Source organism: Simochromis diagramma, unplaced genomic scaffold (assembly GCF_900408965.1).
Source record: "Simochromis diagramma unplaced genomic scaffold, fSimDia1.1 OVJJ01000293.1, whole genome shotgun sequence".
Lineage (NCBI taxonomy): Eukaryota > Metazoa > Chordata > Actinopteri > Cichliformes > Cichlidae > Simochromis > Simochromis diagramma.
In genome coordinates, this window is record NW_024386801.1 from 7,062,302 (window position 1) to 7,086,985 (window position 24,684).

Here is a 24,684-nt window from a genome sequence, read left to right on the forward strand (position 1 = left end):
CTCCATTCCACACACCATGAGGTAAAATTTACATTCATGAAACCGAAGTCACGGCTTGGCTTTCTGTGTTGGTATGGCTTTAAGAGGCATTACTGTTCCGCACTTCTTCCACAACATCATGTGCTCTTTAGCTCCCCTAACTGAGAGGGATGGAATGCTTGGAAACATCACTACTGCACTCTAACTTGATCTACAGTTAATGGACGAGTCAAAGTGCCATTTGAGATGCATGATGTTAAAAACAAAAACAAAAGAGGAGTTTAAAATACAAAACGCCCACACAAAACACACAGAGCACAAAAAAAGAGGAGTAAACTTCACGTTATGTTCTACAGTTTGCGTAAAGTCAATATCATGACAGTAGATTTAAGTCTAACATAATCGCTTGATGTCCACTTACATTTCTAGTTTCAGTCATAGACTTAATAAACCTGCGCTTCATTTCAGGGGAAAAACCAACAAAACACTAGCAATGATAGTTCTTTGCTATGAGCAAAAAAGAAAAAAAGTTTAGTTTTACAAAAATACTCTACATTTTGATACATGGATTACAAAATTCTAAAAAAGATAAGTTACTTTTAAAATGGATCACTAACAGCTGCAAAGATAAAAGAGTATGACCATGAAAATGTAAACAATGCATGTGAGCAATGAGATACTAATGTCTGAAGTCTCCAAGAAAAAAAAAAAAAACACGTCCTTTTTTGGGGGGGGAATAACGCCAAATTGGCTAATTTTAGATTTGGAAAGTTCAACAATGTCAACTCTTCATTGAAAAATAGAGTGATGTATCAAATTGGTGGAAATGTTAATGAGATAAACTGATCCATGAAGCAAAGTACCTTCGCAAAACTATCAGAAATCTTGTAAAAGAGCAAAACAAAACAACCCCCCCAGCATGCTGAATTGTTAGCCATGTGAGAGCTGCATTATGTGAACGAACAAATCCAAATGAGTAAACGTTACGATGGCGAGGACAAAATGGCGACCATTCACAATCAGGAGCTTTGGTATGCCTGGGTGGGTTGCACTCCAGTCTGATCCCTCAACAACAGCCAGCACTGTAGACTCGATTTTGCTTCCAAACTAAAAACGAATGCAAGTGCTATTGATAGTACAAACTGTACTAACGTGACGACAGAAGTGTCCATTACTCCTCTACATAGCACCAAGGATGGAATCAAAAATGGCAACCTCTATGTAACAGATGTCATCTACCAGTGAGCCCCTGTTCACAACACAAAGAACAGGAGCCAGCTTCATGCGGCGCCAACCTGCACGGGCTACAAACAGAAACAAACTTAATATCGAAACACAACACGAACAACAGTAAAAACATTCCAACGAGAAGAACAGAGACTTAGTACAAAAGAAAAAAAAACAAAACAATGAAGATCCTTCATGTAAATGTACAAACTAAATGAATCAGTATTTCAGATGTGTTGTCAGTGTCTAAAACACAAAAGGCCTAGTTACCACTCAAACACTGACAATGCCGTTTGTGGGAATGGCTGTTTTTGGATAGACTTGACTGGACCACTGGGACTGAATACAAAGAGGGACTCAACAGTGAGCAGACGTTCTATACAAAGTTGTCTAGACCTCAAAAATACTCTGACATGAGAGAAAATGTAAAAATGATGTATCTATTTGTACAAAGATGACTGCTTTCAGCTTTTTTCCCCCCTCTTCTTCTTCTTTTTTTTTTTTTAACCCCACCCACTGGACGTTTCAGAGTACAAATTCATCTTAGATCAGTAGAGAGCTGTGGACGGATATAAGGAGTAGCAGGTTACACAAAAGAGGTTATAAAGTGCTTTAGATAAAATGTTTATAAAACCACACAACACTCCATTTTCACTAGTGGAAAGGGTTTTTTTTCTATCCACATTTAACTGATAAAGAGTTAACTTTTTCAAAAGCAACAAAAGGAGAAAAAAAAAAACAAAAAAACACACCCTAAATAGTTGAATGCTATTTAAAATTTCACCAAGAAAGGCCTGCACATAAGAGAACACTGGGAAGTGCCAACAAAGGCCACGTCACATGGATGAATCTCATTTATGAGTGTGCAATATTCCCTCAACTCACCAGGGTGCTTTCAGTAACACAATGTCTTTACCGGACTTTTTGTGATAAAAATTCATTTCATACTTGTGGTGCCGACACTAATATTAAACTGCGCTGCCTCTAATAATAAACCGCTTGAGTGCAGACTCCACCCATGCCAGTAAATGTTATTAAAAGAAAACATGAAACATTATCCTACAAAGAACTGTACAGTCTAATATTCTGTACTCTTGGAGCAAATTTAATGGCATTTTTGACATATGCAAATGTAAGCTGTGTATTAACAGCATGATTGTTCATATTCTCCACAGCAAAAGAAGTTTAAATCGAATTACTGTGACGTGATTTTATCCCTGTTTTTACATCAGCTAATCTCCCAAACTGACAAAATAAAAAAAATAAAAAATAAAAACACCCACTGTCTCAAAGTGAAATGAAATCTTGGGGAGTTTACACACTCAAAATGAGATCCTGCCTTTATCTGACAGTTATGTGCAATCTGATATTCCGTAACTGACTGTTTTTTATTTTTAAATCTGCCTTCACAACACTCTCCCATCACGGCACCATTCCTCTGTCACCGTTCCTCTGTTGCTGACATTCTTTATCCCTTTCCTGTTTTTTCCCACAAATATTTTTATCCTCATCATCATAATCATTACCACCACCGTCATCATCTCTTAGGCTCACATTATTTTAAAAAGAAACAGGAAAAAAACACAACAACTGGCAACAAAACACTGCATTTGTGCGGCTGGATAAAGCAGTTATTACAGGCCTCTCTGATCCTGCAAGAGGGGTAATAACAAAGGTGGGTTCATTAATTCAAGAACAATGGATAAATGGAGGCTACAGTTAATGATAAATATTTCTTAAAAACAGGTCACATGAACTCATGATTTGGGTTTTCAGTAAAAAGGGCAAGTAATTCTTAAATATTTAAATGACTTTTTTTTTTTAAGCATTGGCACAAACCCCTACACACGGCCATTTTTAGGGTGTATAACTCTGAGCTACATACACATCACTCACCCCCTAAGTGCTGACAATGGTCCAAACAATAATCACTGCTTCTGTAGGCTTTCCAGTAGGTCCTCAATTTTATCCATGCTGGACGATGTTGATATGGATGCCTGCAGTTGATTCTGTAAGCTGCTCTGTATCTGTGTCTGTAGACTGGTCTGCATTGGTGTTGGTAGGCTCGCTTCTATGTTTCCTTGTAAACTGGACTGAAGGGCTGTTTGTGTGTTTGCCTGCATTGCGTTCTCCAAGGTGGTCTGCATTTGTGCCTGAAGGGTGTTCTGCAAGCTGCCATGCATGGTAGCTGGGATTGGGGAGGCAGCCTGGGCCATGGGCTGATCCAGCAGAGTCTGCATGTGACCGGAGTTCGGGATTTGGTTCTGCGCAGGTTGGCTGGGTCCAGAAGAAGTGAGCAGCTGGGGTGAGTCTAAAAGAAAAAGAAAATAATTTTATCCATCATTAAACAGTAAATGTAGCATATAACTGTAGCAATGGAGTAACACAAGAAGCATATGGATTAGAGCTGTGCCTGACTAGATGACCAATTATCACTACTGTCACTAGTGGGTATCAGACATACTAGCTGTTTAATCTAATTCTTTCAAATTTTAATTGATGCCAAATGCCGGTATATTGTGTCCTGGATGCTATGCAGCCATCTATCACCAGATGGAGCAATGTTGTTGACAAATGCCATAAATCTGTTAATCAGGCTTGATTTTTTTTGTTAAGACTATTAGGGTTAGGTCTTTTAAAGGCGAAAGAATGAGTTTGCGGATACGAGCGGTACCCTTCCTCTGAAGGGTGGATGGACTCTCCCTGAGTGATAGGGTGAGGAGTTCAGTCATTCAGGACGGGCTCAGAGTAGAGCCGCTTCTGCTCAACATCAAAAGGGGTCATTTGAGGTGGTTGTCTCCTGAGTAAGATGTTCCAGATGGGCATGTCCCACTTGGGATACACAGGAGAGATTAGACCTTTCGGCTGGCTGTGAACAACTCAATGTTTCTTCTGAGAAGTTGGAGGTGGTGGCTGGCAAGAGGGATGTCTGGGATTCTCTGCTTAGGCTGCTGACCCGTGACCCAACTTTAGATAAGCAGAAGCAAATGGCTAGATTATTTACTGATTTGTTCTTTTAGATTTTAACTTTTAATTAAGTGGTTGTCAAGAGTTTTCGAACAAGGTGCATCATTCGCAATGCACAGCCCAATACGCAACACTTTTCAGTTGCAATTTATTCATTTCTCGGATGTCAATTTGTCATATTTTAATAATATGTGAAAATCTTTTTTAGTACCATGTTTTCTTATTATATTTAATATTGGATTATTTTAAGTGTTTTGCCTTTTCTTCATTGTCTGGAGTAAAATGTGAAATATTCATAACGCAACATGTGAGGTACCGCACAGTTAGGAGGCATGATTTATTGTTGATAGATGTGATTAATGGTTTCAAATGCCTTTGTTTAGAGATTTTGACATTGTCCATTATACTTAATATCAGAGTGTTTCTTAGTTTTAGACTAATCAGATTAATTTTTTTTATCTCTCTCATTTAGCCGACTAAGAGAATAGTCACCAGGAACCGGATATGGATATATACAAGTTAATAGGTCGAGCATGATAGTACCATATTCTTCAGAAAATAAGAATTTAACATGGGTAACTTTGATTTACTCTACATTAAAAGGTGTAGAGGATCAAAATTGTCTTACCATTCTGAATGCCAAAAACAAACAGACTGGCCTGTCCTTGAGAAGCCACATTGCCACCCACAGATGTCTGGAAAAGCTGCTCTGGGGGCTGCTGACCAGGGCTGGCTACCACACCCACACCACCCTGCACTACAAAGATGGTTGTGGCGGGGGCTGGAGCCTGGTTGTTAAGCTCCTGTGAGCCAATAGTACTCTGCAAGCTGGACAGATTTGTCTGTGGTATGAACAGCTCCACAGGTTGATTGTTTTGGACGGAGCTTGAACTTGGGCCCACTTGCATTGGCTGCTGTTCCTGGAACAAGCTCTGTTGTTGGTTCTCAGTGGTTGTTGAGTTGCTGCCCGAAGAGCTCTGGTCTTGGAAGGACATGGGCTCTGCTGTATCTGACTGGGTGATTCCAACGCTAATGGTCCCCATAGGGGAAGGGCCTTGGGTCTGGGTGCTAAAGAGAATAGTAGGGGCGATAGCCTGTGGGTTCAGCTCTGTGGTGCAGAGAAGCAGACCTGTTTGCTGTGGTGCAGGGTTGCCCTGTGAGTGATTGGGAATACTTTGAAATAAGGAACCCTGCTGGCCCATTGGAAGCTGCGCTGGTTGTTGTTGGTTCTGCTGTGGGGACTGCTGCTGATCCATTGGGGTGCTCTGTTGCTGCATTTGAGACTGCGGTTGATTTTGAAACATTGAAACAGACTGATGTTGGCTGGCTGATGTCTCCATGGAGGAGATGAATGCCAGCTGCTGCTGTTGCTGGGGCTGATGGTTCGGCGTCAGGTATAGGGTTGATCCTGTGGACTGCTGCTCTGAGTTGAGACTGCCACTAGTCAGTACGGTCAGGGTATTCTGGATGAGGGCAGCCTGGACCTGCTGTTGGGACCCCTGGGTTTCGGCCATGGGCCTAGGCGACTGGAAGAGTTGCTGTGGGGGGGATGTGTGTGAAGGAGGCTGTGTTGGGAAGCTAGTCTGGATAGTAAGCAGTTCTCCAGCCTGTTGAAGGAGAGAGCTGGCCTGAAGGTGTTGCTGTAAATTCTCCAAAACCTGCTGCTCTTGAAGTTGCTGCTGTTGCTGTTGTAGGTTGCTCAACGCTTGATTTTGCTGCTGCTGCTGTTGTTGTTGCAGCTGATGTTGCTGTAAATTGGTAAGAATATGATTTTGTTGTTGCTGATCCTGAAGCTGAATATTATTTAGAACTTGCTGTTGCTGATTTTGTTGCAATTGTTGTTGCTGTTGTTGAATATTCTCCATAATTTGCTGTTGCTCTTGTGGCTGTAATATAAGTTGCTGTTGCATCTGTATGTTGTTGATGACTTGCTGTTGCTGCTGAAGGTTTCCAAGTATTTGTTGCTGTTGTTGAAACTGCTGTTGTATTTGTTGTTGCTGCTCCTGTTGTTGTATCTGTAGCTGTTGCTGTGCTGACAGTGAATTATCTGTACTCCCCAGTCTAAGGCTGTTCATGTTCTCCTGGACATGCTGCTGAAGGGATTCTGCAGAAGGTGTGGGGCTATACAGCACAGAATTTAGCTGCTGCTGAGCTACAGCTGCTTCTAACACCTGCTGGAGCGTGGTGTTACTTCCCCCCTGGAGTTCTCTAACTGCCCTTTCCAGCTGGGCCACCTCTTCCTGGGGAAAGAGGGAGACCTGGGACTGCTGTGGCTGTGCCTGAGAGGAAGGTGCTATCTGTGGCATGGCCACAACCACCACCCCTGCACTACTACTGGAACTCTCAGGTGACAAGCTTTCCTGGGGGTCTCTAAGGAACTGCTGGGGGACTTCTGGTGTCACAGGTGGTATTGTGGTGTCTCCTGACACAGAGAAGGAGGTTGTTGGGGCAATTTCTTGCTTTTGTATCGTGCTGAGGGACTCTAAGCTAGGGAAGACCGGGGGTGCCTGGGGAAGGTCCACATCTTCTGATGGTAAGGGCATTGTTCTCTGAAAGGACTCTCCACCTGGATGAGAACTAGAGCCAAGGTCCAGAGTCTGCTGCACTGTGATGAGTGGATCAGGGGATGACTGAGAAAGAAAAACAGTGTTACAGACCGTATTTCTCAAGTAAGTATTTTAAAATCTCTTCCTCAAAAAGCAGGGGGTATCTTACTTTGAAGACCTCTGTGGATGGTGGATTGCTAGACACTTCCATAGGTGTGTCCTCTTGCCGTTTGGATGTCTGGTCAGAGATTTCTGTTTGTTCAGAGGGCATAGATTTGATCGGGGTATCAAATAAGCAGGTCTTGACCATGGATATCCCCTCCGTTTTTACTGTCAGGACATTTGAGTTATCAGCTGGAGGTAAGAGTGGAGAAAAGGACTGTTAGAATGTGAGATGGCAATGATTAGGCACTTGAAATCTACATGAGGAGCTTAGCACACATGACAATACATGACAAGCTGCATGTTCCATGTTTGTAATGGATGATGTGGAGAACAAAACCCATCCAACACCAAGCACAAGGCAGTTTGCAACAACCATACAAACCAGGAGGGTATTATCTACTTTTACCATGACCACTTACCATCAAAACGCTTTTTGTAATCCAACTACGAATATTACTTGTTAGACTGCGCATGGCAAACAGCCACTTTGTGTTCCTGTTTTAAACTTAAATTGAATCAACTAAAACTACTAAGCTTCAACATCCAGCTTAAAAAGGAAGGAGTTTCCAAAGTTCAACCAGGAATTTTAAAACCAAGAAATAGATGTTTCTGATGACGGGCCTGACAGCAGCAAAGCATTCTGACACATTTTGTTAGTAAACCTTTCTATCCAGCGGATTAGATAGCGTTCTGTGTCTTAAATATGGAGGCTGTTTTTGACACCCTGCACCTTCACCATTTCCCTCTCACTCTCCCACTCTTACCTGTGATCCACCTCCTCTTTATTTTCTGTGCAGTTTCTTCTTTTCCCCTTGTCACTCAGACTCAGGCTACCAGCTTCACCGTGCCTAAAATGACTTGAACCCACGCAAAAGTCCCCTTTCATCTTCCAACATTATGCTGATATGAACTTATAGATCCACTTAAACAGGATTTTCAGTGAGTTAAACAATTCCCGTTTTTATCTCAGCTGATGGGGGGCTTTGACAGTTCTGTGCCATTGTGAGCTTTAATTTTTTTAAATGAAACACAAGAAGAAAAAACAATTAAATAACCTTGTAAAGTAAAAGCCATAAGTGTCTGTTTTATTAAATGTATTTGACATTTGCAGATTTCAAGTAAATCAATATGATATTCCAAGAGTTTTTAGTAGAGATCACTTACAATAAATCAACTGCTGAGACTTATAATTATACATTTCTTAAATGCTACATCTCCTAAAATAACAATAAAACAAATAATTCAGATTATTTAAATAAACTACCATCCTGCTACTACAATCCCTTGTTAATAATAAGATCGCTGAATGCTATGCCACCTGTTCCAGACATGCTCCAATGTCAGGACCAATTATATCTGCTACACATTTACATATTAAACCTTCATCTGTTAGTGGAAACACAAAGGACTGCCAGTGATCCCTACATCTCTTTTTGCCATTAGGGTAAATGTGTCTGTGACAGCAATAATTGCGGCATTGCTTAATCAGCCATTAGATTTGTCTATATGATTGATTATAATGGTGTAGTGCAATTAAAACTTGTTATAACTATCTGAAAACAGTACTATGTTAGCTCTATTCACTCTCTTCAAAACAGAAATAGCCCATAAGTGTCACACTTAGCAATAAGTGTCAACATTTAAAAGCCATCAATGCCACGACGGCTGAAAATCGTGAACTATGTAACTTTCATGCATAGGCTGCTTGCTGTTACCTGAGTCTGGAGTGTAGGTGAAGGGTTGGGCTTCATGTGATCTACCGGCATTGGTCATCACAAAAATACCCACAGAAACAGGAGAAGTGATTGACTGGTTGTGAAACGGAGGGACTGTCACTATCAAGTGATTCTGGAAAAAAAGATCACATTTTTGTGTCAAGTGTATGCCAAAAAACAGGTTTGATACAGCAGCTTAGATTATTCAGTGAATAACTCAAGGGGATCACCATCATCCCCACTTGCATATACCTGATGGAAAAGATCCATGTCAATCTTTGCTTCGGCTTGCCAGGAATTATCATCTGAGAATTCAAAAAGATTTGAAAGGGTTTATATGCAGAAAACCATTCACACACATGACATCGAGCTACAATGCTACTGACAAAAGAAATTGCTACAACACCTGTAATGTTCTCCTGAAAAATAACTTTGGTTCCTTTAAGGAAGTTCTTTCCGATTATAAAAACTTCCTCGCCTCCTTTCACTGAGCAGCTGTGGAGACTCTTTCTCAGGATCTCTGGCACTCCTGCTGGCTGAGCTGAAGAGTAAAAGAAGATTCAAACTATCATTAATAACATAACATAAAACTAAAACACATATTATAAATATTAGCCATCAAATTGTTTCAGGAATCCTAGTTGGCTGTTACTCACTGCAGAGGATCGGCGATGAGGGAACCTGTAAAGTCAGGGTTGATCCATCAGGCTGGGGAATGCTGACTCTGAAGGCCAACCTGGCTCGTGTACTCTTCTTCTTGGATCCTGCAACGCCAATGCGGGCTTCGACATCTGCATTACGGAGCTTCAAAATTCCTACACAGTCCACCCTGTAGAAACAACACAGGAAGGAGAAGGAAGGGATAACTAAATATACAAAAGCACATACCAAATACTTTTTAAATATCAACACTGCAAGTAATAACTAGTCTTTAATTATCTGTAAGAACTCCTTACGCAAGTGTCATGTCATTGCTGGGCTCCAGAGGAATCTCAATAACTATGGTGCCTTCTATGTCCACCTCTTTGCAAGCAGTGGTGTTGCGTCCTGTCACTCTGCATGCCTGGTAGAAACCGTGAGGCTTCACTCTGCCTGCATCATTTGCTACAAACACCTGCAGCACAACTGATTCACTCACACCTTCCAACTGCAGACAAAAACATAAAATATAAAATTAGTTTTTCAGGTTCGAATAAAAAAAAACCAAAAAAACCCAAAAAAAACAAAACACCTCAGCCCTGAAAGATTTTCAGTTAAATATAAAAGTTTTAATCATTTGCCAATCAACTCAATCATTTATCTGTGAGCATTATTCATGGTACAAAAGAAGCATGTGATCTGTTCATAACCACTGAGCCATTCAAGAGCGATGTCAAGAATTTATTACTTTAATAATGAATACAAGGCAATCACTATTCATTCACTATCCCTACCCTGATTTATCATCAAGAGGTAAAGGTACTTGTTTGGTTGTTTGCAGTGTGAGTACTGGATTTACTGTTGATTTTAAAAAAAAAATGTAAAAAAAGAAATGAAATCAAAGAGACAAGTAGGTTATCCATGTTAAATGCCAGCTATTGAAATAGGAGAAAGGAAACAAGCACGTGGGCAGTGCTGGTACAATCTTTCTCGTGCAGTACTCCTCACTCAGTGTATTGGTTATATTCGATCTTATTCGGCAGCTTCTTCCTTAGGTGGTAATATTTCGTTTGTTAAGAAGCTGCTGGAAGCTTTTGTACTCCAACCTTGACAGTGGGGAATCCTTGTTGTGTACGATCTTTGACAGAACCTCTGCTGCCCTCAGTCAGATAGCGAGCTCTGTGCTGGGTCTCTGGCTGCACCAGGATCTTTAGCTCCTTCCCATCACTCCTCTGAGGGAACTGAGCAGACAGTGACCCACCTTTCACTGCAGTTCCTGACTCGAGAGAGCTGCAGAGGACAAAAAATGATGATGACATTAGTGTGACATCCAAGAATCCAATTACCCCAAGCAAAACTTTAATTGACCTTAATGTATTCCTACAAAGGGGAGAGGCACTCTGACCTAAAGAGACAGAATGTACTCTAGTAAGTGTCACCATACCTGGATATGGAACTGGTCTTATCTGTGCCCAGCTGGGATAGCACATAGTGAGGGGCTTTGGCGCTGTCAGCATCAAACACATCCATGCTGTCTTCTGGAGGAGCAGGCTTGGGACCGGGCCGCTGGCGAGGAGTGCGTTTTCTAGACTTGCGTGGCACCTCCGTGTTGTCATTGTAGGAGATGGAGCTGATCAAACTGAAGTTCGAGACAGACTCATCGGCCCACATGCTGCTGCTTTGCTCCGAGTCGGGACCTGGAGCACCAGATATGGTAGGTTCCTCTTGGCAAGACATCTGGCTGTCGTCAAACAGATCCTCGGGTGGTGGGGATATGCTCAACACAGTCCTTCGCTTTGATGGAGTGTTCTGGGGCTGCTGGACTCCTAGCCCCGGCAACCCTCCCGGCCCTACATCCCCTACTGTAGCGTTTGCTCCACTGCTGCCTCTGTTGGGGGCACCCTCCGCACCTTGCATCTCTGAAACACCAGCGCCATCTCCTCCGCTGGAGTGGAGATGCTGGGCAACCTTGAGATGGTCTGACGATGAGGTAGAGGGGCCAGAGGATGTAACGCCTATGGCGAGGGAGGAAGAGGCAGAAGGGCTGGAGGTGGAAGAGGTGGCATCTGTAGTAGTGCATATAGATATAAAAGTTAGGACAGATGTTCACCACATAGCAGGCTAGCAGTCCCATTCAAGCAGCTGAATTTGTGCATGATTTGTATAGATTTCCCCTCTTCCCAACTCTAATTTCAACAAACTGTTGTGGGTTATGTGCTCTCACTGTGCATGCGAGAGCTGTCAAGCACTGACCAAATGTTCTGAAGTTAAAGTTGAGAAGGGTACTATAGGTCCCACAATGTTTTGATTTCCTACAAAACCTCTGATTAAAAATCAATGTGACAAAACTGACATGCCTTGTTTACAAAAACAAAAGCAAGCTACAAATTGTTACATACACATTGCCAGAAAGAAAAATAACAAAATCTGGTCAAACTTTCTTGTACAGCCAAATTTGCAAGCTGATAATGTGGCGCCAAATTAAATTTGCCAGGTTTACAGTAGAGTTTGTGCAATGTGCATTCAATAGTAAACAGTAGTTTGCGCATGCCAATTGGAATATTTGGTTGGGACTGAGCGTAGCCATGGAGACAGAATAAACAAGCCTCTGACCTATGGAGCAGTGAACTGCAGACCATTTTATATGCAGACACTCCCTGCCTCAGAGGGCACTTCCTGCAATAAAAATGAGACAGCCAATGAGCAACAAGAGAGCTGATCATTCAAGACTTAACTTCTGTCAATCAGTAAACTGGATGAGTTAATATACTGAAGGAAGGAGTATCTTTTGAAGTTTATCATTTATAGACACTCGGAAGCACGTTTGTTTGGTTAATGATGATCTAAAAGACATCACATGAGTCATGCTTTTGATCAGCACTGCTTAGGGCCAGCTGGGTCAGACATGATAGTAAAAAGGCAGCGTTAAAAAAAAAAAAAAAGAAAAAGCGCGCTCTCTCCAACATGATTGTTCACCGGTTAGTTTGCTTTTTAGATGAAAACCATGACTAGAATCCTTCACAGTTTTAACTGATGTCAAGAACATCAAAATGCACCATGATCCAAGATCAGGCCATTTTCTTTGCTTTTGATAAGTGATATTCAAAAATACAGTCCAACGTTTGCTGGGGCAACTTCACTGTTTCATGAGTAGACAAAACCATTGTAATTAGTGAAAATGTTAGCAACTCTGTAACATGAGAGTCAAACACTTGTGCACAGTTCACGGTGCAACAGATGCATCTCTTTTACTTTTGTTAAAGGCATTTAAAACTCAAACTATAGCGAGGGCAATACTCAAATAAAGCGAAAGAAATTGAAAACGTGAAATGCAATATGCCAACTCTAAAACACTATATAACGTCATAACATGAGGGATGTTGTAGGAGATGATTTGGATCTGTAAAGCTGAGACAATCTGATGGGGGTTTTTTTTATTTACATTAAGAGCCAAGGGAAAAATAAAATTTAGTACAAGCGTCAAAAAGTTATAAAAAAAAAAAGAAACCCAAATCATAGGTGAAACAATAAATAAGAGGCCATGTCAGCATGCAAACGCTGCATTCTGAATTTAAAATTTTGATGCAGCTGTACATGTAGCTGGTGTTTGTTGTCAAAGATGCAAAGGCGAAAACAGGGGAATTCAAATTGGTATTTATCTGCTCAGCTATAATACATACAATAAATGATCTGAACTGTCATTGAATAACATGAACGGCAGAACACTTTTTCCTGGTCACACTCAAAAGATGCATAAAATTACAGTCCCTGGCCTGTGGGCCACGCTTTCAGGAACCTGGCCACAAAGAGTGTTAAATGACCAGTTAAGACATTAGTCTAAAACACTACATAAATATATATATTTTTTTAGAGATTTAGATTTATACTGTGAACTGGTTAGGTGAGGTGGTGGAGGTGTGTTTGCAGAGTGGGTGAATATAAAAGGTAAAACGCTGTCATGGTGCTTGATATGTTTTGAAATGTTTTTATTAACACTCTAAAAAAATCAAAACATTGAGTGGTTAAAATGTTGCCACTGTAGAGTTGGTTCAGAGCAGCTTCAACTCCATTGTTTAAAATACTCTCAACACTGCCTCCAGCCTCTGTACCCAAGTACACAACACTACTGAGCACACAGCTGTGTGGAGTTAAATGATATCTTCACATCAGGTGCTAAGGGTGTTGAAATTTTTCACTAGGCCCACAAACAGCGAGTGTCAAGTCAGGCTTCATAAGCAACGTCACTTTCCATGCTGCTGCTAGTTAACAGGATCGCCCACCACTAACAGTAAAAGATGCTGACAGACAACAACACAACAGACATCAATACGGTATAATATTGGAAAAATTTAAAGTTACAACATATATTTGAATAAATCCTGTGTTTAGCTGCACAGAAGGGCTTTAGAAGTGACCCCCGACTGACTTGTTGGTGCTGTACCCTTGTATAACATGGGGCCCAGCTGACACGTAATAACCATGTATCATCATGTCAGCAGTTTTGAAATACTTAATACATACTAGCCTATATAAATCCCCTTTAGTCGCAAATCTTGCCTCGGAAACTGATGAAAGGGTGAAGTTGCCCCCAGTCACTCACACAAGGCCACATTTCTTTACCCCTGCTGACTTGGGTAATAGTTTGTTACAGAGAAACTGATCCCAGATCATGGTTTTCATGGACTGAGCAGGTAGCTCACCTGACGCCAAGGCTGCAGAGGGGGGAGGTCCCGCCTCTCCCCCACTATTCTGGCTCATGGTGGGTGGGTCTGTCTGGGTGGACGATGGCTGGAGCTGGAGTTCTTTGGGGAGGAGGTCATATACCGACTCTGCCATAAAGGATGAGCAGGAGAATACAAATTAGTTTCTGAAAAATAAATGAGATTATTGGTAATTAGAGGACAATGCAACTAAAAAAAAAAGATCCATACCCGCTCTTCTTAGATGAAAATATTCTGTTTTTAAATACCCATTTTCAGCAGGTTTCCTTTTAACCTGTTAGGAACGGTGGACCATGATGAAAATAGCAACCTTCAAGTCACAACTGCTTCCAACTTTTTAAAAATAGAACAAAAAAACCCATCTGCCTTTATTGCCAGTTAACTCAAATAGGTGTTGTCACAATTTAACCCTGGAAACATGAAGCACACAATGTTCTAACTTATTCTACTGAAAACAGCCATCTTAGCCTCAAACTGAAGCTAATGCAGAACTGCTCTCAAGCACAGTCCAAGTAATAATACAACCGCTGGAGCTTAGTTCTAGAAATCGTCACAATTCTTCGCAAAATAGAACCTTGCCAACAGTCAATTTCACTTCCACTAATGCAAGCTTCATGGCAAAAACAAAACTCCTGCAGTATCTCACCAAAACTGGTTGTTTCCTTATTTGCTTTCCGAAGACAAGTGGAAGCAATACTGCAACCCTCCCACATCTCTTAAAAATTCTGCAGTCAACACTAGCACAACACAGGGTATCTTATGATGAACTAAATTAGCCTCCTGTGGGGTTTGGTGTAATAAAACCCACAGAGTCATGAAGATATTTAATGGCAACATGATTCCTTGTAGACATAACGACCACTGCAGCCACACTGGAATAAATCAGATCTGATGCTAGATAAACACATGATTAGGTAGTGCGGTTGCTAAGAAACAGGCACCTATCAACACCTTGATATGGATATTTCAGCTTTGCATCGACAGCACCAAGGATGCGTAGTAGTCATCTAACACTTGCCTATGATTTTGTTCCCAACAGAGCGATGACGCTGACAAGACACATGATCTTGCACTTCTGTGATGTCAGTGATGGTGCTGAGCTGGTGGCAATGCATCACCAAAGTTCACACAACGAACAAATAAAATCTGCTATTGTTTGCATCAAATCCCCTTACAGCACTGCTGAATGAATAGCACAATCTAAATGTCAAAAGGCCAGAGAAAGTTTCGTTTCTTTTTCTTAACAAGTATAGAAAGAGCTGTGATATTTCACAGATCTCGGTGAGATCAGTTTCCTGTGCAGCTAGAAAAATAAAAAATGGATTTCAGTGAACCTGTTCACAGCGAGCTTCAGAGACTATAGAGAACTGCCAGCAATCGTCTGATTGTGTGCACGAATATCACAACAGCCCTCAATCTTTGCCTGTGGTGCGTGGCATGAAGAAAGTGAGTCTTTGTTGCTGATTGCATTACAGATTGACTGACAACGAGACATGACCTCAGCTTTAACTAGTATCCCTATGAACAATAGAAGCATGCATAGTGGGTACACTGAACATGTGCTGTCACCTGCTTTGAACCCATGTATTAGGGCTGTTCGATATAACGATATATATCGGATGACGATATAAAAACATCTATCGTTTCATTTTACACTATTGTTTGTTTCGTGGTGTTGCAAAATAAACTGTTTACGGCAATATTTTTTCATCGTTTTGATGGTCACTGTAGTGGCTATATTAATTTCTTAAAGTTCTCTCTTTCTCTTATATTTAATATAACCACACTACAGACAGACAAGCGTTTGTCGTTAGCAACAACGACGGTAAAACCACAGCGTGTCCGCTTGTTCCACATAAACCTTTCACAATAAAGCTCAAGATCCTGTTGAGACTTTTCAAAATAAACTGAATCACATGAAAAAGATGCATATTGTTTACGGATGAGAAGCAAAAAAAGAGCCGTCAGGTGCTAAAAAAAATAAACCTTAGACTCAAACGTTAGAACAGGCTTTTCCCCGCAGCACGCGGTGTAATAAATACTCAAAGAAAACGGCGGCCGTTACAACTTATGTCTAAAAATGTATAGTTTCATGTATCAGTTAAAACACTCGACTCCAGGTACGCAATCCCCTTGCTGGAAACACTTCACGCAAGTCGAGCTGCCCGAGATTCACAGAATTTATAGAAAATGTTACATTTTTGTGATTTATATCGTTATCGGACGATAGATGTCTTAATATTGGGATATGAGATTTTGGTCATATCGCACAGCCCTACCATGTATATGCTTCAGTATTCAATCACATGCAAACATAGACTCCCAACACATGTGCAGGAGTAGCATGGCACTTCTGCTAAAAAAATAAACCTTAGACTCAAACGTTAGAACAGGCTTTTCCCCGCAGCACGCGGTGTAATAAATACTCAAAGAAAACGGCGGCCGTTACAACTTATGTCTAAAAATGTATAGTTTCATGTATCAGTTAAAACACTCGACTCCAGGTACGCAATCCCCTTGCTGGAAACACTTCACGCAAGTCGAGCTGCCCGAGATTCACAGAATTTATAGAAAATGTTACATTTTTGTGATTTATATCGTTATCGGACGATAGATGTCTTAATATCGGGATATGAGATTTTGGTCATATCGCACAGCCCTACCATGTATATGCTTCAGTATTCAATCACATGCAAACATAGACTCCCAACACATGTGCAGGAGTAGCATGGCACTTCTGCTAAAAAAAAAAAAGAGCAACACATAATAAAAAACAAAGGACAGAAATTGCTGTTCACTAAGCTGGGTACCCTCTTGCCAAGGTTGGCAAAAGGCTTACATGTACTGGACAGATCAAAAGGAGTCCACACTGTGTTAAAGAATGTCACTGTTGGCCTGAAAGGGGTATAAATCACCCGTTCTCTCTGGGTGCTTGCTGGTCACACAGCAACACAAAACAACCACAGAAAGTCAAACTGTAAAAGGGTTCATTGTTCATAGGATTTTTTCTTTTTAAAAAAACAAAAAAACAAAAAACACAGCACACATGCACTACAAATGGTTGTTTATTAGAAATAAACTTTACAGAATCTTATAATCTGCTTGACTACAACTCAGAGCTCTACTAAATTACCCCTCTAAAAGTTCACCACAGTGCAGTTTAAGCCTAAAGGATTTGCTCGTGGTGGGAAACCTACCCAAGAAATGTTTTCAAATCAGAGGCATTTTAAGGAGTCTTTTATGAATCATAAAAACCAAAAATAATGATTAGCATGTTTACCTGCAGCACAAATTTGTTTAAATGTGCACAAATATTAGATTGAGACACACACAAGATTCAATTATCTTGTGACACAGGCCAATAACCACACATTGTTATTGAGTCAATCACTTCAGGTTCATAAATGCACAGATTGGATTGCTGTCAGCGATTTCATTTTTACTTTTGAAGCACACTTTCCAGTTTAGGGTGTGCAGTATATGCAAAAGAGTGTGTCTATATTCAAACCGTGCTGTGACTTGTGCTCGTGGAGACTTGAAATAAAAATGATTAATTGGAGCCATATTGTTATTTTCTCCCATTTATTCTCTATTTTCTTTGAATTTAAAATTCCATCTAAAGCAAAAAAAAAAAAAATGCTCATATTAATCCATCAACTAAACAGCAGCATTTCCAAATGCTTTGTTGAGAGTCCAACAGCCATAATGTTAAGTAGGGCTTTTATTTTCATGTACAATTTTGGCTTCTGGCGATTATTAAATTAAAATGAATGTGGTAAAACAAATATTCTGCTAGAATCAATTTCATTTGAATGTTCCCGTTTAAATTTAAATCCAGCAGAAGTTGTGCGTCTACACCCCTGCATAAACCTGCACCTCACTTATTTAATCTATCCAAAAGTATAACTTTCAAAACCAAACAAGCTTTCTGTAGGTGAAAACGTCACTTTCCCCAAGAGTGCAGCTCTGTGGCTACCTGGGCTTCTTTTTTAAGCTTCCCATTTGTATATAAACCTCCAGTGGCGGAACCACTCTGTATACCTTTACAAAGATAACAACATCAAACGAGTAGCGCTGATTAAAGCTAGGTGATAGATTCACTTTTTCAGGAAAACCAGAAAATGTTATTTTTACTTTTTTTTTTTTTAAACAGACTCTGTGGGCTTAGAAGCCGTTTTGCAGCATATACAAAAAATCCTGAAGTCTGAAAACAAATGTTATCTCAATTTTAAATGTGTGTGAGAAACAGTATACTAAGTGCTTCAATTAGTGGAAACACCATACTAAGAAACTGCTGCAGTGTCAACAGCTGCTGTTTGGATTTTGTTGCACACCTTCTTCCGCACGTACAGCAAAGTCCTTGAAGCCAGTCTCGTCAGTCATCACTGTCCTGAAATGCCTCCAGGAAAATTATCTTTAATTTTATTCGTCACCTGTGCTTAACCCTAGAACACTAACGTCGGATGATTTTCACCCACGTGCTTGTAGTCAAATGCCATCTTTTGTTTATTTCTCCCACAGTTGTCAGCGATGCAAAGAGACTGTGCCTTCTCTGGACAAGGCTCACATGACAAGGAAGAGGTGGGCTGAAGAAAAAGTTATGTCTATTATTTAATTTTTAAACAATATTTTCGTTTACGATTCTCAGTTTATTTATTTTTTACTCATTTTGAAGCGTTTATATAGGGTCCCCCAATGATACTGTTTTCATTTCATGAGACGTTGTTTAAGGGGAAATGTAACAAGAGTACTTCAATTTGCCACATATTAGGTTACTTATTCAGATGGGAAGTATCTTTTATCAGGCATGTGATATCAGGTAAAAAATACCTGACATTAGTGACAGTGTTATAAAACTGCACATAAGTGTTCTAGGGTTAAGAACTGCCCTCTGTCAAAACAGATAAAAACCTCTTTAAAGGTTTTCTGACCAATCCTTAAAATAGGTTTTAAAATGTAGGTTAACTCTCCAGTTCACAAAATACACTTCCTGCACTACATTTTGGTCTTATTTTGCTTTACAGTAGCATGTTTGACAAGCCTGTTTGGACAAATCTATAAGCTTGTCCAAACAGTAGCCTGCAGCACACTAACCTACCAGGAGGTGGACTGACTTTAACCTAGACTTAGAACAGTTAACTTATTAGACAAGCACATGTTTGGTTTGTTTTTTCCATGTTAAAAAAAAAAAAGGGGGGGGGGGGGGGGAAATGCATCACAACCTACAGTGTTGCTTTAATTATGGTTTTGAACACATAACAATATGGTCAAGCCAGAGTAACGACATAAAAGCTACCGTACTTGCCACATTTAAACCACAAAGAATGCCATTTTGGCTTTTAAAGCTAACGGTTTAGCTTAAATTTTAAATTACTGCAAGAAATGGCCCAATACAATTTTTATTTGCTTTCAGCCTGCTAGTGCAAATCAGATGGATAAACGAGGTTTAACAAAATTACTTAAACGACATTTCTACAGTGTAAATTGATTGTACTGTACTCCTAATCATAATTTTATGGATTCTGCTTGTGGCTGTAGCTATAGAGGTGAGCATGCATGGGGATGTGGATGTTAGCAGAGGGAAACCACAAGGCCACATTAATTATTAAACAATACCATACAAAAGATGGTCCTCTGCTAATATATGTAGGCAACTTTGTGACAACTACATATCTGAGCAACAATCAGCTGCTTCTAAAAGTAGTCTCTGGTCTCTACAGTGTACAAACTGAGTCTACATGTAATACATGCCATACGCATTTCGACTTTTAAAAACAGAAGCTCTGTGGCCTTTAACTTGTGCCCTGTCCCCACTGAACCTGTCATTTGTCCACCTAGAGAAGCTGTATAACTTTTTGGAAGTGAGGCTGAATTTCACTGGTCCTTGAGGATAAAAAAAAAAAAAAAAAAAAAAAAAAAAAAAAAAAATAAAAAAAAATGGAAACCTGCGTCATGTGGGGAGATTTCAACACTCTACACCAAGCAAAAGCTAGCACTGTCTGATGTCCAAAAACAACTCTAAGGACATTGTATTAAAAGAAAACATATGGAGATGATTGACTTTTCTACTCCTGCACAAGACAATCTGCATTTATGAACAAGCTGCCAAAGGTGCACCGAAAAGGCAAACACAAACTTGATTGTGATTTAAAGTTATGAGGCAGCATGCTTTAAAAGAATATTTCAAAGAGGAAATGTCTCAGGTAATTATGAATACACAGATATGTGCACATGCACGTCATGCACATAACAGAATGAAAAATTAACTCCAGTTTCATTAATAGTTCACCATTTATTGCAAGCTCAGCAGTCCTTGGGGCCACAGATACCACCTGGTGTGTGTAGGCGTTATTATTTATTAATTTCTGCATGTAAGAAACACAAAGGCAAACCCTCCCCCCCCCACAAAAAAAGGAAATCAATAATGGCAACATTAAATGAAGGAGTCTTAAGGCAAATGACTGTTCTTTCAATCGATTCAAATGCAATTTGTTTCCAAAGCCGACTATGCAGTGGTGTACATCAGAAAATTGGCACAATGTATGCTGATTTAAATGATGATAAAGCACTTTGGATGTAGTTTCCAGTATGTAGCCCTTTGCTTACTTTGTCTAAGTAGGTATGGCCTGTTGGAAAAAAAACAAAAAAAACGCCGTCCACCCCTGAGACTTTTTTTCTTGGAAGCCATAATTTAGCTAATGTATCCTAATGTAAACCACTTTTACACAGATGAAAGAAGCAGATGAAACTTGTTACTAAAGATATTACTTGTAACTTTAATAACAAGTTAACTGACATCCATCTTACTTAGTCACCAGGATACATCATATATTGTGGCACGTGAATAACATTGAATGGGATTCTGTGCCTTCATTCAACATAGCCAGAGTAAGTAGCAAGAGCTGCACTTGCACACTGTTGTCCCATTGCTATAGGCTGTTGCAAGCTTTTTTGTTGTCCAACACTTAACGGTATCGTTACTTTCCAATAATCATGGTTTCATTGAGTGTCTTGTAATAAATTAAATATTTCAAAGGGTTTCACTGGAAAGTACTGCTGTCTTTAGACTGTAGTGAAGTCAGCCCATGCTTTACCTTTAAAGGACGGCCAAGAATTACCCACAAGACTGCAGTCATTAAAGTGGAAGGCAGGGCTATTAACACTAAAGCAAGGGAGAGTTTACTATTGGCCTACATTTATACCTGAGAGACATAACAATGGGAGAAGGGCCTGCTTTCTTTAAAAAGAAACAAGTGAATGTCTCTACTGAGTGTAAACATATTACACAAAGCAAAGGCAGCCAGGGACAAGTGGTTAATGTATCCTGTATGTAACCTGTGGGAGAAATGTGTTGTGGAAGTAAATCTCCCTTGTGTATATGCTACAAACAAAACATGCTTCTTTTTTTTTTTTTTAATCCCAGTAATGAGAGTAATGTAAAATCTGTGTCCTGACATAAGGTAACAATGAGGAGAAAACCAATATCCCACCCACACCAATCACAACCACTTACTAGAATATCTATTGCTTTTACCATTGGTTAGTAACAATTGTAGTAGAATTACACATTCTCCAATACCCAATCCAATAAGTGTTTTCACTTAAACATTGTGCTACTTTCCTGTGAATTAAAACATCTTTGCAGTGAATTGTTGTTCACCTAGCCTAACTGGATTCCCTAAAAGCAAAATACTCAATTCACTGTACATGCATGATGGGTATGAACAAAACTTTTGTTAAGTATGTTGACAATTTTTCTGGACCTCTCTTTATGTCCTGTGATTACTGGACACTTATCTTTGGCCAAACAGACATGATCGAGTATGTAAGTAAGTAATTTTTAGGAAGGTACAGGTGCACTTTTATGAGCGTCTGAGTTGGTGTTGGATGATCTTGTTAGCAACCACTGCACCGTTTTTCTCATCCTTCGTGCATTCATTATACGCCAGTCTGTGGTGTGTTTTCATGCGGCTCAATCACCAGGTTGTAATGCTTTGCAATGCAGACACAACTCTACAGCACTCTTTGCATATAATTTCTTCTAGGATTACGTCATTTCGACTAAATTCGAGTCATTTCCAAACAACGACTCATGCTCCACTTCGGGGGACAAGCTCTACACATTTCGCTGTGCTAGACATTTAATTTCAGTCATTGGCTGTCTTCTAATGCACTGTTAGTCATCCAGGTAGTCCATAAAAGTTCAGTGGCTTTAATGCACTGCACTGTGTGGGAAAGCAAACATTTTTAATATTCCTTGAACACGTTTATTTAACTGTAGGGGGTCAAAGCATGTTCATGATTAATCAATTAACTGGGCAGCCCTAATCTCTATATCTGTTGGGTAGGTATTTGGTTTTCAATTTTGGGATTTCAGCACTTGGATTTGGAAATAGCATCCCAGTTTGTCTGTCTGTTCATCACGTTTCAATTCACCTTGCTGTTGCGAACTCATTTTTTGCGAGGTTGAAGCCACTTTTCATTTCCCTCTAGCAGATTGTTTTTCAAATCAGCCAAAAGGGGGGGAAAAAACAAAAAACAAAACACCGTTACAGTTTTGCTCGAGGGCTTGCTCTCCTCACACAGGAACAACAGTCTCTCTGCTGTGAGAAAGGGGAAGAGACTTTGTTTCTCTCCCAGTAAGCATAATTTTTATGTAAATATAGCCAAAAATCACTATCTTGATCATTAGTTATATGTTTATGATGTATTGTCGCAGTAATAAAATCAGGCACGAGTTCTTGAGCTGTCCAGGTTCCAGTAGGACCCTGCTTGCTTCTCAGTAAACCCTGCGTTACTATTTCTATTTGTAACTTCTGAGATTTCACATTTTCCTCAAAACAAACAAACAAACAAAAAAACAGAACCCACTAAATAATGCAATATATTCTGGCAGCTTGGTCAGTTGTCTCTACTCACCCACATCGTCTGACATACATGAGCTCTCACAATAGATCGTTGATGAGCATGTCTGTTACCTTGACCCCAACGTGAGAGCGCACACCCAATTACAGAGATATAAATAAACAGTCATCATGTGATACAGTGTGACCATATGGCAGTCTCAACTGAGAATTTCAGGGTCACAGAGCAAAGCTTTCTGCTGGCTCATGAGCACCCTATACATAGCAGCCAGACAGATGTGGGACCAGCAGGCAAGTTAAGGCCCAGTCGGGTACAAATAATATTTGAAAAAAATAAAAAAGGAAAGAATAATATTTGTTAATGTGATTAAAATGTAAGGGGAAAAACCCAAAGGGGTGAAATAGCACCATTGTTTTTAGAAAAAGTAATATGCATAAATTCTTGTGTCTCAGGTTACATTTGCACTTTAGGATCAATAGTTTATATACAAGCCTCCCTCATAAACAAGCAAATGCATGGTAGCTGCCTGAGTAGAGTAAGCATATTCAGTGACAGTTGCTTTGCACATTAAATTGAGGCGATGTTTAAAAAGGGAAAAGACAGACTTACAGGCAAAGTGCTGCTCTAACCAAGCTAAATGCAACATTAGTTAACGGTTCTGCACTCCAGAGATGCAGCAACACCCACCTAATAATAACATAACAGTTGGCTGACAAGTGTGCAGCGATATTAGAGGCAAAATATATTTTGGCACTAGAGGGCCCCTTATCCTGATAGGCAGAATAGCACTCTCTAGGCTTTGAAGGGCCAATAACTGCATTCTTTCAGTGAAACCAGAGAATGTGAGGAGGATACCCTGGCTCGATTCCACCAAACAAACCAAAACAACAGAGGGACTGTCACTCGCTAAAACCAAACAAGGAGAAAACACAGGACAGCCATGCACTACTTTTCCATCCATGCGATATGCGCACACACAAATACACACCTCTGCAGAACCCGAGCACTACTTAAGTACCTTAAACCACGGAACAATGTGGTGGGTAGGCAGCGACCTCACAAAGCTGTGTTAGCTCATATAGGCAACTAAAATGATGCTAGTCATCAATCTGCATGACAAGTGTAACCAAAAAACACACATAATTGTTGTTATATTTACTTTACTATTCTAACATACCATGCTTTTCCACGCATGTGACATGGACAACTAACCAGCAAGGGTAGTCGAGCTGACTAACTATGCTAGCTAGTCTTGCTACTAGCAGAAAAGAGGCTAACCATTGCTAGCTAGCAGCTTAACATGAGCTATCAAGACAATCATATTAGTTCCCATTAGACAAGGACAAAACGGATTAGCGACCTCACAGTAACCTTCCTTTAGATAAATCTTACCTTTAGAGTATAGAGATTTGGGAGAATTGAGGTCGATATCCGAGCTAAGGAGGGATATAAAATCAGAGGGCATCGCAGCGCTTCATCGAGGGGAGGAGAAGCGGACACTCTTTAGTAGAAACGAAGTCGGCTGCTCCTGGCGGATAAATATTACGTTTTACAAGCGGAATGTTTTAATATACATAGTATAAAATCGCAACAATCTTAAGGCGGCAAAAAGAAAACTTTCAAAACCAAGAAAAAAAACAAAAACGTTATCTAGCACGTCTCACGTTTGTGTGTCTTTGCTGAGAGGAGACACGTTTCGTGCTACGTTGAGACGAACACACACACCGACACACAAACACACTCGACTACAGCGGGTCGACCCACCTCCTCCTAGCCCGCCTCTCTTTGCTTAGAGCATGCGCAGTGGCCCGAGTGAGAATAGAGGATTTCCAGCCATCAGAAGAAAAGGAGTATTGGATC

The 24,684-nt window shown here is 40.3% G+C and overlaps 1 protein-coding gene across 4 annotated transcripts; it reads right to left on the minus strand.

The window, feature by feature from the left end:
- Positions 1-707: 707 nt before the first annotated feature.
- Positions 708-24,583, minus strand: nfat5a (nuclear factor of activated T cells 5a). 4 transcript variants are annotated; one of them, XM_040025441.1, is made up of 13 exons: positions 24,489-24,583; positions 24,217-24,352; positions 13,939-14,067; positions 10,683-11,304; positions 10,345-10,528; positions 9,556-9,746; positions 9,256-9,428; positions 9,006-9,140; positions 8,852-8,904; positions 8,600-8,732; positions 6,889-7,073; positions 4,802-6,803; positions 708-3,517 (listed from the first exon to the last, which is right to left on the minus strand). In XM_040025441.1, the coding sequence occupies exons 2-13, from the start codon at positions 24,287-24,289 to the stop codon at positions 3,135-3,137; spliced, it is 4,263 nt and encodes a 1,420-aa protein (XP_039881375.1). In that variant the 5' UTR covers positions 24,290-24,352; positions 24,489-24,583; the 3' UTR covers positions 708-3,134. The 4 variants fall into 4 exon arrangements, with proteins under 4 accessions (XP_039881375.1, XP_039881374.1, XP_039881376.1 ...); XM_040025440.1 differs by having other exon boundaries at positions 24,217-24,578; XM_040025442.1 differs by having other exon boundaries at positions 13,939-14,105; positions 24,217-24,578.
- Between the last annotated feature and the right edge of the window lie 101 nt (positions 24,584-24,684).